General features: G+C 44.3%; 1 protein-coding gene across 9 annotated transcripts in view; it reads right to left on the bottom strand.

The window, feature by feature from the left end:
* Positions 1–13524, bottom strand: part of hspg2 (heparan sulfate proteoglycan 2) — a 131032-nt gene that overhangs the window by 11338 nt on the left and 106170 nt on the right. For all 9 annotated transcript variants that reach the window (XM_083770006.1, XM_083770009.1, XM_083770007.1 and 6 more), the window contains 15 exons: positions 12701–12896; positions 11226–11405; positions 10302–10562; positions 10014–10176; positions 9799–9896; positions 8911–9177; positions 8076–8188; positions 7213–7360; positions 6552–6668; positions 6221–6238; positions 3875–3959; positions 3212–3356; positions 1773–1875; positions 698–807; positions 368–476 (listed from right to left, as the gene is read on the bottom strand). In XM_083770006.1, coding sequence (XP_083626132.1) covers positions 368–476; positions 698–807; positions 1773–1875; positions 3212–3356; positions 3875–3959; positions 6221–6238; positions 6552–6668; positions 7213–7360; positions 8076–8188; positions 8911–9177; positions 9799–9896; positions 10014–10176; positions 10302–10562; positions 11226–11405; positions 12701–12896 — 2113 coding nt within the window. The remainder of the gene's footprint in view (positions 1–367; positions 477–697; positions 808–1772; positions 1876–3211; positions 3357–3874; positions 3960–6220; positions 6239–6551; positions 6669–7212; positions 7361–8075; positions 8189–8910; positions 9178–9798; positions 9897–10013; positions 10177–10301; positions 10563–11225; positions 11406–12700; positions 12897–13524) is intronic.

The following is a 13524-nucleotide window of genomic DNA, read 5'->3' as shown; positions in this document are numbered from 1 at the left end:
TGTTAACCCATTCTGACCGGGCACCCATTTTGGTGTCGGCATCATGTCGTGCTTTAGCTATTGAAAAATAGCAGATCTACAAGCTCATATCGCGCCACCGAGTGGCGCGATACGAGCTTGTAGGTCTGCTATTTTTGAAAAATCGAAGAACGACCGACATAGAAACATAGCTTTTTCAGAAAACTGTCAGGATGTAGAAGACGTTTATAGAATCTGATCTCAGGTCAGAATGGGTTAAACTCAGAGTTAGATTAACTATGAGGAATTTGCTGCATAACATGAGGTGCATAGCTCCAATGCTGACAGCAGTCTGTCCCTAATAGTACACACTCTGCAGTGGTGTGTTTGTGTGGCGTGTCCTCTGTACCTGAATGACAGTGCAGAGAGGAGTGGTGCTGGCAGTTGCTGCCTGTGAAACCTCGGGGACAGCTGCATTTATACAAGCTGGCGTCTGAATCCTCGCAGGTCCCAAGGTTCTAAACAAGGGCATGGGGGGAAAAAAGGGCATTGGTTCTACTGGAATAATAACTTCTAATTAGCACAATGTACATGATACATGATGATGTATAAATACATGCATGCATTATCACGTATTTGTGATAATGCATGCAATATATGCTGTATTAACCTTTAAGGTCCAGAATTAAAACAAAAACTACAACTGTGTGACCTGTTGAACTGGCCGGATGTGACTGACCTGACAGGGGTGGTCTTTGCAGGTGGGGCAGTTTGTGACGCCGGTGGAGCTGCGATCGAGGTCTTTGAAGATGACCTCGTCGCCCTGGATGATTAGCTGGCGTATACAGCCTGCACAGAGAGCAGATCAAAGGTCCATGAATAGAGCAAACTCACAGGATGTTTGTTTTTCAAGGACCAGGGGATTGCCCGCTCCCCCTTCATATTTATTTTCCCATCATTGAGACAGACAGTAGTAAACCTTTAGGGCAATGGTTCTCAAAGTTGGGTCCGCGGGGACCCCCGGAGGTCCTTGTGGCGTTTCCACAGGGGTCCCACAGCAAAAAGTAGTTAACATATCATCAAAATCAAGTAGTTAAAGGTTTTATGACATTCATTTTCATTTATTTTGATTTATCTTTTTTCTTTTAGGTTTTATGACCTCAATTACACCCAAAAAACCTGAACTTTGAACATTCAGTGGATTTTCTGTGGTCTGAAGTTTTCTTTGGGGTTTGGAAGCCTTGGAAGGCTACAATGAAAACAGGCAAACAGTGAAAACAGTGACATCTGCTGGCAAATCCCATTGACATATATGGGATTTGCAGGGTCTTACATCACTTACTGCCGGCAAATCAGAGCACCTGTTTGAGCCAGAAAACCCCAGATCACAGAAAATCTACTGAATGTTAAAAGTTCATGTTTTTTGGGTGCAATTGAGATTAGAAAACCTAAAAAAAATAAGAACAATTCCAAAACCTTTTTTTTAATGTCACAATCCCTTTAACATATCATCAAAAACCACTTCATCCATTTATTGGCTATTAAAAAATAGCAGGTGTACACGCTCACAGCGTGTCACTTTCTTTTACATAAATCTTCTCTTCCGGGGGTGTCCCTGGCACAAAACCTTTTCAGACAGGGGGTCCGTGGCCAAATACAAATCATTTCGGTGGTCCTTGACTTGAAAAAGTTTGAGAACCACTGTTGTATGAATCCTGAGTCACACAAGGGTTATGTGTGGTTGTTAACCACTTCTACGTCATTTTACTGTTAAAGGAAACGTAATTATGGCGTGTTCAAGAGTAACGTCTCACCAACAAAGCCGGTCTTGGTGCCAGCGGTTTTGGCCAGCATGGTGTAGTTGGGGTAACCGCCTACATGTAGCTCCTCGTTCAGGTCCAGACCCTGGAATTTACCCTACAAATGAAAAAAAAACAACAACCCTGTGTTTTACATGCTAACCAAACGGAGTTCCTGAAATTAAAAGTTTGAGACCCACTGCTCTAAACAGCCCCCCCCAACCCCCCTCCCTCCCCCTTTCATACTGTAAGTCAGGTGTGGGCAACTTTGACAATGGAGAGGGCCGCTAGATTGCCACACTCACTCCCTAGGGCCATATATTACTGTCGTAGCAAAAATAAGCGATCTACAAGCTCAAAACGCGTCGCAACGTGATACGTTATTTTTGAATTGGAATCCTGAAAATTAACATTTTTTTACGTAATTTCAAAAACCTTTCATTATACTCGTGTTGAGCAATGAGCTACTGACTAAGGTCACATTCATACCAGAGAGCTTTGCTGCGATTAAAACGAATCCTGCTGCGCATTGTCAGAAAGTGCGCTTCGTTTGGCAGGTGTGAAGGCTCATTCGAATCCTAATGCGCAGCAAATAACCGCATTTTACTCCGCCCAAAAACGTGGGTTTCGCTTCGCTTCGAATCGCACTTGACTACGATTCGGTGCAGGTGTGAATGCAATCCGCAGTAAATAAAGGAAATGAAGCAAACATAATGTGGCGGGTGAGGAGCTGAACACAGTTGGAGACGGTTAAGGCATATTTTACGCAGCGCAAAGATGTCCCGTTACTGTGGATAGACGTGGTCGAATAAGGAGACTGAAGCCCTGATCGAAATGAGGACGTGTAGGCTACATTAATCAATTGCTTAAGAAAACACATAAAAACACTGCAGTGTATTATAGCCTACATAATATTCTGTCTGTCTGTCTGTGCGTGCCGTAAACATGGAGTGCTGTCACTGTGTGGGACTGGGGAGTTATATCAGTGCGCTCATGCAGCGCTGTGCCTCCATGCCCAAAAGAACAGTGTGTGGCGGCTGCGTGCGTAGAGAGAGAGAGAGGGGGTCCCAGACGGCACGACACATGCACGTTATGAGTGTAATTTTATCACCATAGATTTCACTGTGTAGGCTATAGTTTATGAACGGAACACATTGATAAAGGTCCCCCTTGCTGCGTTTCCAATTGCTGCGAATGACAGTGTGAAGGCAAACCGCAGCCAATTAAATATGCAAGAATCCCGTTTCCCCGCCCATACGGATCTGAGTCTACCGAAGTATTAGGTGAGAATCTGACCTTAGACTGAAGTAATTAATGCAGGTCATGTTTGCATGTTGTGGAATTGTAACAGCTGAAACCAATATTATATCAGTGTTCTTAATAAGTGAAGGTGGGGGGCCGCCAGTCGCCGCGGCCCACCCCTGCTGTAAGTCATGCTGACCCAGCAGCAGTACCTGGGAGCTGCCGTTGATGGGCTCCCCTCCGTCCACGATGATGACGCCCAGGGTCAGGTTGCGGTACAGCTCCACCGTGTGGAATTCTCCCAGCTTGATGGGGTTGGGGTCACGGATGGTGGCCATGCCAGAGCCCACGTCGAACCTGAGGAGGTTGAATAATTGATGGTGGGCGTTAAATGCAACGCAACAACAGCGTCACAGGATTTAAGAAACAGGGGGGGTTTCCAGGGGGTACCCAGCAACAGAACATTAACATCAGAATCATTTTAAGCACTTTATCCATTTTATCTGGCTATAAAAAATAAAAAAATAATCCAAGAGATTTTTGGAAAGATATTTAATTGTTTTGCTAACATTTTAGCATTTTTAACATAAATCTGTCCTTCTGGGAGTCCTTGGCATAAAATCTTTTCAGGTGGGGGTCCGCTGCAAAATACATCATCATTTCGGGGGTCCTTAACTCATATAAGGCACGTCTAAACGTTTAGGGTTTAACCCTAAGCCTGGGTTCCAGCCGGATTCGCTGCGTTCCGCTGGTCTGAAATGTCACTGCAGATCCGCGGAACTCAGCGAACAGTGCAGGTTTAACCCTGCACTGACCTGAACTGAACCCAGAACTGACCTGACCTGAACCCCAGGCTAGTTTAACCCTGCACTGACCTGAACTCCAGACGACCGCCCACCAGTCCCAGGGAGATGAAGTCCGCTCCGGTCGTCCTCCTTTGGCCGTTGTAGAGGATCATGCCTGGAGGAGACCACAACACGAAGAGTCAATACGGTTCTCAATCGCACGTGCTCACTCCTACAGAACACACATACACGCTAGGGCATTCAGCAACTAGTCGTTAGTTATAGTCACAAATGTACACAGTTTTTAAATGTACAAATATTTATTTCCAAAATAAATACATTATTTACATAATAGGTAGTTAAACAACTAGCTAAAGTTAAGTTTACTAGTCGACTAGTTAAGTTTACTAGTCGACTATTCAACTAGGCAACTAGTCAAAATGACTAGAAGTGAATGCCCTAACACACGCACGCATGCACACAAACACACGCACACAGGCGTGTGCGTGCCCAAGCATCCATACATGAACACACTTTGAGCTGAACGGTGAAGCAACATGCTATAACGAGGGGAATAACATGAAGCCACTGGGCGCAGCCACAGGGTAAAATGGTCACTGTGTCGGACAGAAACCTTGTATGTGCAAACCTGTGTTCCAATATATCCAATGTAGTTATTATTTAGTCACAACTCACAAGCTCTTGTTAATACTTCATTGGCTACATTTTTTTGGAAAAACCCACACTTTCAACCTGGTTGTCGTGTGACAAAGTATAATTTTATGAAAAATCATGAAATATGCAGATAAAAGGTTTCTGCCTGATGGCGACAAAATGATCACATCCACAGCCACAGAGACACATGCTCACTGGGCCACACAGGCATCTACGATACTGTCAAAGCCGGGCCGGTCTGATAAACATGCCTCCTAACATTACCGTCTCAGGCACTGTAAAAATCCACTCTCTGGATTTTGCTGTGTGAGAGGGTTCTGAGCGAGTACCCATTCTGACCTGAGATCAGATTCATACGAAGGTTTCCGCAGGACACACACTGGTCTGATGAACCCATTCTGACCTGAGATCAGATTCTAAAAAATGTCAGTCGCTCTTCGATTTTTCAAAAATAGCAGACCTACAAGCTCGTATCGCGCCACTCGGTGGCGCGATATGAGCTTGTAGATCTGCTATTTTTCAATAGCTAAAGCATAACATGATGCTAACACCAAAATGGGTGCCCGGTCAGAATGGATTAAGAAAGAGAGGTGTATTGTATAAACATGTCACACAAGGTGGGGTTTCTTTTATCATGTCCCAAAGTATTATGTCAAAATGTGAAATGATGTGCACCACCAATATAACAATCCATCTGCCTCAAAACCCATTCTGACCTGAGATCAGATTCTAAAAAATGTCCTCTACAGCCTGACAGTTTTCTGAAAAAGCTATGTTTCTATGTCAGTGGTTCTGCTATTTTTCAAAGCGTAACATAACGCTAACACCAAAAGGGGTCCCCCCCCCCCAAAAAAAGGGTTAACATAAAGCAGAGTTAGGCTCTTGGGCTGAATCGATCTATTATGTTCGTGTATGTTTTACCACTAATAGCTACCAGTGGGTGGAATTCAGCACAAGTAGCATCAAAATGTTGAATTATGTGAATTGACTTTAATATAGTTTCAAGCACGTTACTTCATTGCCCTCTGCAGGTAGACACACGCCATGACAATTTCACCCAGGTCTGAACGGGGGTAATCGCTATTTATCAGAACTGTAGCGATGTTTAGATAACATAAAGTAAGGATTGCTTAAACAATAATAAGCCTAGATAATTAAATGATACGGCTCTCTAATACAAGGCTAGGCGTTCTGAGAAGAACTTACTCACTGGTGTACTAGAAGCAGATGGAATAAAATAGAAGGGTATATGGTGAAGTTACTTTAATCCATTCTGACCGGGCACCCATTTTGGTGTCAGCATCATGTTGTGCTTTAGCTATTTAAAAATAGCAGATCTACAAGCTCATATCGCGCCACCGAGTGGCGCGATACGAGCTTGTAGGTCTGCTATTTTTGAAAAATTGAAGAGCGACTGACATTTTTAGAATCTGATCTCAGGTCAGAATGGGTTCATCAGACCAGTGTGTGTCCGGCGGAAACCTCGTATGAATCTGATCTCAGGTCAGAATGGGTTAACTGTGCATACGCCTCATACAGTTAACCAGTAATCATTCGGGGCTGTTGACTGCAGTGCAATGACAAGAGACGGTGCAATAGTGATTGCCAAGCACTGTATGAAGACAGCCCCATTCACCATCTGCCACTGAGAAATGCTCTTCATTTTGGATGCATTAATGGGAAAAAGTCTAATGCAGACCAACAAAAGCAACGTTGCAACTGCATCACACTTGGGCTAACCTTTGCTCTCAAAGCACTCACCAGCGTACAATATGAGACCTTCCCACCACCAGGGGGGTGAGAAGGAGAGGGAGGAGGGCAGGAGGACAGAAGAAAGATTATACATGAAAGAAAGACAAAAAAAACAAACACACGTCACAAACAAAAAGAGAAACATACAAACATCGTAAACACAGGAGAAAAAAAAACATACAAACATCGTAAACACAGAAGAAAAAAATACATACAAACATATAATCATGAACACGGAAGGAAAGAAACATCAACGACAAAAAGAGAAGACAAAAAGTTGAATAACCACCACAATGAAACCGTTTGCTGGTGCTGTACATGAAAGAAGGCGATTCCTTACCATCAACATTATCGGGTCTGAATGTGATCTTGATGTTGAAAGCCTTGTACGAATTCTTGATGGTGGGCAGAGTGAGATAGGACAGAGGCTCCTGGGCAAAGTAGGGCATGACTCTCTCTGAAAAGAACACACAATTAAACCGTTATTAACATATTACTGTATATTCATGCAAATAGAAAACTACATTTATTCCATCCACCTACACATGAAAGCAGATCCCTACTGTATGGCTAATTTTGGACATTAATAATAATAATAATAATAATAAACTTTATTTATATAGCACCTTTCATACATAAATGCAGCTCAAAGTGCTTTACAGAGCAGAAAAGATAATAAAAGCAAAACAAAACAGCATTAAAACAGGCAAGCAGTTAAAACAATAGGACAATGGTACAAAGATAAGATCAGATAAAATATGGCAACGACATTAAAAACAAGCAGAATAAAAAAGCGAGCAGGCCAGCAGTGGAAGACCTTAGGGGCCGGTTTGGGACATATTTAGGCAGGCAGTCAAGTAGGTAGGGAGGTGCGAGACCATTGAGAGCTTTATAGACAAGTAAAAGATTTTTAAAATCAATCCTAAAAACAACAGGAAGCCAGTGCAGTGATGCCAAATTAGCATTGGCGCCGGACAAACATCCATGGCGAGCAGACTAACCGTGCACTTCGAGTGTCGTGAAGGCCTCCACTTTGCCCTGCTTGTTGGACGCGGTGCACACGTATGTCCCAGAGTCCTCGTGCCTGACGCCGGGAACCGTCAAGACGTTGGCCTCCTGGACGCACTTCGGAGGAAGCTCTTCTCCCAGCTAGGATTAAAGAAATAATCACACATCGCGCAAGTCAGAGAGAGAACGCACCCACTTCTAACAGAACCTCTGCAAAGGTCAGGGAATAGTGCACGGGTTTGTGAATGGGGTGCCAAGGGAAAGGAGAGAGGGGTTATGAAATATTATAAATACAATCATAGAAATACATTGAATTCATGTGATTATTGTTCCACTTTGACTGCTTTCGACCCTGCATCCCTATTATGGGGTATGTCATTATTATCGACATGTTTAAAACAATTTCAAACATATTTGTCAGAAATAGTAAAGAAATACTTTGAGCTTGCAAGCTCGTAGATAAAAAAAAGAAAAGAAAAAAGTATTTATCGTATTATGGCTATAGCTATTTTGGGGGTACTTGGCATGGAGATGTTTGGGAACCCAAGTTGTGGAAAGGGCATGGGGGTGACATTTACTGTACTACAGTATAACCCATTCTGACCGGGCACCCATTTTGGTGTCGGCATCATGTTATGCTTTAGCTATTTAAAAATAGCAGATCTACAAGCTCATATCGCGCCACCGAGTGGCGCGATACGAGCTTGTAGGTCTGCTTATTTTTGAAAAATCGAAGAACGACTGACACAGAAACATGGCTTTTTCAGAAAACTGTCAGGATGTAGAAGACGTTTATAGAATCTGATCTCAGGTCAGAATGGGATAAATATAAAACATGTAAAACAGTGTTGGTTACCTTGGACCATTTGATCTGCGGTACAGGGTAACCGGAGGCCAAACAGGGCATGACGGCGTCAGATCCCACCGTCACCTCCTTCGTTTCTGGCAGGGAGGCAATCTGAGGAAGAGCTATAATGCAAAAATACACAAAGATTTAGACCAGGGGTACTCAACTGGCGGACCGCGGTCCGCGACCGGACCACGGACCACCTCTTTGTGGACCACCCAAAAAAAAAAGAAAAAACCCTTTTTCTTTTCTTTTTTTTTAAGTTAATAATATAAATAACATCAGATGGTATACATTTCTCATGTGAAATTGCTGCAAAGGCCCCCAAAATGTCCCCCAAGGGCCCCCAAAATTCTGGCGCGCGCTATGCGCGTGCACAGTGTGGCCAGCCAGGGCGTATAACTCCCGGCCTGATTTGGAGTTCCACTCCGGGCCTGCACTCTGCACCCCATTATTGGTTGGGTGGAAGGGGATCTGATTTGTATAAGCTTGGCTTGACCATACTAAACGGGCATAGAGCCCCGCTCTCCGATGGACGCCGCGCATGGGACCGGACCTCTGTCTTATTCAAAAAAATATTTGTGGACCTTCATCATTTCTAGTTGAGGACCCCTGATTTAGACTTTGACCGGGCCGGGGCGAGAACTATAGGGTTGTTGTCACGATTACAAAAAAGTTGCTCATTGTATAAATGTCGACAATTATCACGACGACTATGCAAAACATAATTGAAATGACCTCAAATAATGATGTAATAATTGTGACAGGCCTATATATAGTGAGAACTCAACAGTGGCAGCGGTCCCCCCGGGTTCTACAATGTGGCTGAAGTCACACTACTCACACTGGACGTTGAGGACCACCTGCGACTGCACCGAGCCCACGTCGTTGGTGGCGGTGCAGCGGTACTGCCCGGCGTCGGCCTCCTTCACCTGCTCAATCTTCAGCATGCCGCCCCGAACCACGATGTGGCCGGGCAGGGGCCCGCCCACCTTGCTCCACTTCACCGTGGGGTGCGGCTCGCCGACCGCCTGGCACTCGAACTCCACCGAGTTGCCGATCATGACCGTCTGGATGGACGTGCGCACGTTGATCATCACCTTCGGCAGGGCTGGGTGGGAGGGAACAGGGCGACGAGTTGAAGAGGACGGAATTTAAACCCATTCTGACCTGAGATCAGATTCTAAAAATGTCTATTACATCCTGACAGTTTCATTATTAACCCATTCTGACCTGAGATCAGATTCTAAAAGTGTCTTTGATTTTTCAAAAATAGCAGACCTACAAGCTCGTAGCGCGCCACTCGGTGGCGCGATATGAGCTTGTAGATCTGCTATTTTTCAATAGCTAAAGCACGACATGATGCCGACACCAAAATGGGTGCCCGGTCAGAATGGGTTAAACCCATTCTGACCTGAGATCAGATTCTAAAAAAAATTCTTCTATATCCTGACAGTTTTCTGAAAAAGCCATGTTTCCATGTCAGTCGTTCTTCGATGTTTCTAAAAAAACAGCAGAACTACAAGCTTGTAGCGTATTTTTCCAATAGCTAAAGCATAACGTAATGCTAACACCAAAAGGGGTTCCCGCCCCAAAATGGGTTAATAAGAGTAGAACACGATATAATATAAATTGTACAGTAGAATAGAATGATCCCTACATGGATTGGCTGTAATTTAAACATACTACACCAGCGATATACTGTATATATATGGTACAGAATATTATTTACCTTGGATGGTAAGCTTGGCTGTGTCCTGGGCTTGACCAAACACACTACTGGCTCTGCAGATGTAGACGCCCTCATTGCTCTGTTCGAGGTTCTCGATCCTGTATACATTATACACAGCTCAGTTAAGGGCATAAAAACAAAAACATGGGTACCATGTGCTCAGTCACTTCAGTGTGTGCGTGCGTGCGTGTGTTTTGTCTGCGTGTACAACTCACCTGAGCACTCCGTCCTTGATGTGGTGGTTCGGTGGCATCGCGCCTCCTTCCTTCAGCCACTCAATTTTGGTCTCCACACCGCCTGCTGCTGAGCACGTGAACTCCACAGCGCTGCCCTGAGCCTTTACCTCTACCTGGGGGGATACACGCACCGCCAGGGGGGCTATGGAGGGAGAAAGCACGACGAGAAGTGAGCGACGCCGACATGGAAAAAAAACGTATTACCAGCATCACGTCACGTGTCATCCGAACTCAAGTAAAGCCAATCGAATACCATCGTTCACTTACATCTGACCGTGACCTTCGCCACCACTTCACTGGTGCCCACTTGGTTGCTGGCCACGCACTTGTAGCTCCCGGCGTCCTCGGGGGAGGCCAGGTTGATCTGGAGGTCGCCGCCGTTGGCCTGGGCCCTGGGGGGCAGGCGGCCGTCCACTTTGCTCCAGGCGAAGGTGAGGGGAGGAGTGCCGTGGGCCAGGCACTGCAGCCGGATCACCTCCCCGACGCGGACGGCCACGTTGTCGGGCAGAGAGGTGGCGTAGGGAGGAGCTGAGAGAGACGCGAGAAAATATAAAGTGTTAAGCCATAGTTATGTTTAGTTGAAAGTGACGGTGTTTAGTGTGAATCGCTAATAGTAGGGACAAGCAGGGACGTCAGGTTGAAGGTGGTTAAGAAGCCACTCGGAGACAACTTTCCTCTGTTGTTTGTTTGCTCTGAGCACTTTCTGTTGAGCATCTTTGTGTGTACTGTATTATGGACCCAAATGAACTGACCGGACAGCGAGAGATGAGTGCATGAGAGTGCAGTGCCTGGAATTAAAACTATAGACATTTGAATGCCAATCTGCATTGGATTAATAATGTAGAGAGTGGGGATGGAGCATGATTAACCCATTCTGACCGGGCACCAATTTTGGTGTTGGCATCATGTCATGCTTTAGCTATTGAAAAATAGCAGAACTACAAGCTCATATCGCGCCACCGAGTGGCACGATACGAGCTTGTAGGTCTGCTATTTTTTGAAAAATCAAAGAACGACTGACATTTTTAGAATCTGATCTCAGGTCAGAACTGGTTAAGAAGATATTCACAGTACAATAACAGTTTTTTTTTCCCCTGCCAAGAAAGACTGTTAAAACTCAAATCTTTCCTATAGAAATCCCAAGCCCAAGGAATGTGAGGTAACAACAACAGGCCCCTCAGTGAGACTCACTCTCGACATCGAGCGTGATGATGACCTCGCTGGTGCCCATATGGTTGGTGGCGTTGCAGATGTACTCCCCGGAGTCCTGGCGGCCCACGCCGGGAAGCACCAGGCTGTTGTTCACCACTTTGTGTCGCCAGGGCAGCGGAGCCCGCAGCTTAGACCAGGTGATCTTTGGCGTAGGGACACCTTGAGGGGGAGCATAAATTCATCTCATTTTATATAATATATTTTAACCCATTCTGACCTGAGATCAGATTCTAAAAATGTCTATTACATCCTGACAGTTTCATTATTAACCCATTCTGACCTGAGATCAGATTCTAAAAGTGTCTTTGATTTTTCAAAAATAGCAGACCTACAAGCTCGTATCGCGCCACTCGGTGGCGCGATATGAGCTTGTAGATCTGCTATTTTTCAATAGCTAAAGCATAACATGATGCCAACACCAAAATGGGTGCCCGGTCAGAATGGGTTAAGATTTATTCAAGGCATTTAGCGCTTTATTTAGACGGTTAGATGGGAGACAGATGCAAACTTGGGTCCTCGCAACTCACAAGGAACATTTTGGTCAGTGAACTACTTTGAGCTATCAGGCACCCCCTGAAATAATTTAATAGAATAATTCATGCAGTAGTAGATTAAATTGACTACGGTTTCTATGCATTTACCATGAGTTCCTAAATGATCTTTGGCAAAAAGGAAAATATATGTTTGCTAAAGAAATATATGGTGACGCAGAATGATATTGAAAATCTTAACCCATTCTGAACGGGAACCCCTTTCGGGTGTTTTAACTAAGCATTATGTTATACTTTAAGCTATTGAAAAATAGCAGTTCTACAAGCTCGTACGTAGCGCGCCACTTTTTTTTTGAAAAATTGTGAAAATGCGGCACAAATCTTTGAATATATATCATTACAGAGTAGGGCTGTCCCCGACTAAGGATTTGTATAGTCGACTGATAGACAAATACATTTGCTGTTAGTCGACTAATAGTCGTATATAAAAATACAATAATAATAATAATAATAATAATAACTTTGTATATTTTTGTAAATATTGTATTTTTATATACAATTTTTTGGGGCAAAATAAATAAATATATATATATATATATATTATTTTTTTGATGAACATCGACTAAGAGGTGGTCAGTCGACTGAGACCCGTTCCGATCGATTAGTCGACTATTCGACTAATCGAGGTCAGCCCTATTACAGAGTGAACATTTTTTTTTTTTTTTAAGATATTTTTTTGCGGCTTACGCCTTTATTGATTTTTTAAGGGATAGAAAGTAGGCTGACAGGAAACGGGAGAGAGATGGGGGGATGACATGCGGTAAAGGCCGTGTCGGGTCCGGGAGTCGAACCCGCGGCACACCGCGACTGGATCACCAGTCCGGTGCCCAGACCGTTACGCTACGGCCTGGGCCAGAGTGAACATTTTAACTCAAATCTTTTTTTAGTGTGAGCAGGCCTTACCGTGAGCTTCGCAGTGGAGCGTGGTGGTCTGTCCCTCCACTGCGATCAGCAGGGGCTCGGGCACCGAGGCCCGGGGCGCGGTGGGCAGCCCGGACCCTCCCTCCACCACGACCTCCACCCTGGTCTCGGACGAGCCCTCGTTGTTACGAGCCGTGCACACGTAGGTGCCACTGTCTTCTGGACGCGCAGCCAGAATCTGACGATAAAAAAGAAAACGATCGTCGGTCACATGTTTCAACATTGTGATCTTCACACTGTCGCTGAAATGATTCAGGGCATTTTTTCTATTCTGAGAACCACATACATAGACCTACGAAAAGAAACGTGACCGTTTAAAGGTATATTCAGTGATTTCACTTAATTCAAATATCACTTATTTTTTTGTTTTGTTGTGATAATCCTCCCTACTATAGAGTGTGCTGGCCATATAAGGAGTTCCTCCCTGTCCCCAGTTAACCCCTGGGGGTCAAAAAACCTTAGGTTTCGTTTTTGACTCTCTATCCTGATTGGACGAAAGGCTGTGTCCCACAGCCAAAAACGAAACCTAAGGTTTTTTGAGTGAAATCACTGAATATACCTTTAAGTAATGCATATTATCCATTGTAACTATAATAACTAATAAGCAATTATAAATTGTGTCTTTGAAGACAGAACTAGCCGTTTTTTTGAAATTCTGATTGAATTTCAATTATGAAAATTTCTTCTGAAATGTATAGTATTTTAAGTTAACCCATTCTGAACGGGCACCCATTTTGGTGTCAGCATCATGTCATGCTTTAGCTATTTAAAAATAGCAGATCTACAAGCTCATATCGCGCCACCGA

This window comes from Protomyctophum parallelum, assembly GCF_964188405.1.
Source record: "Protomyctophum parallelum genome assembly, chromosome: 7".
Classification (NCBI taxonomy): Eukaryota; Metazoa; Chordata; class Actinopteri; order Myctophiformes; family Myctophidae; genus Protomyctophum; species Protomyctophum parallelum.
This window is presented reverse-complemented; position numbering and strand designations above follow the sequence as displayed.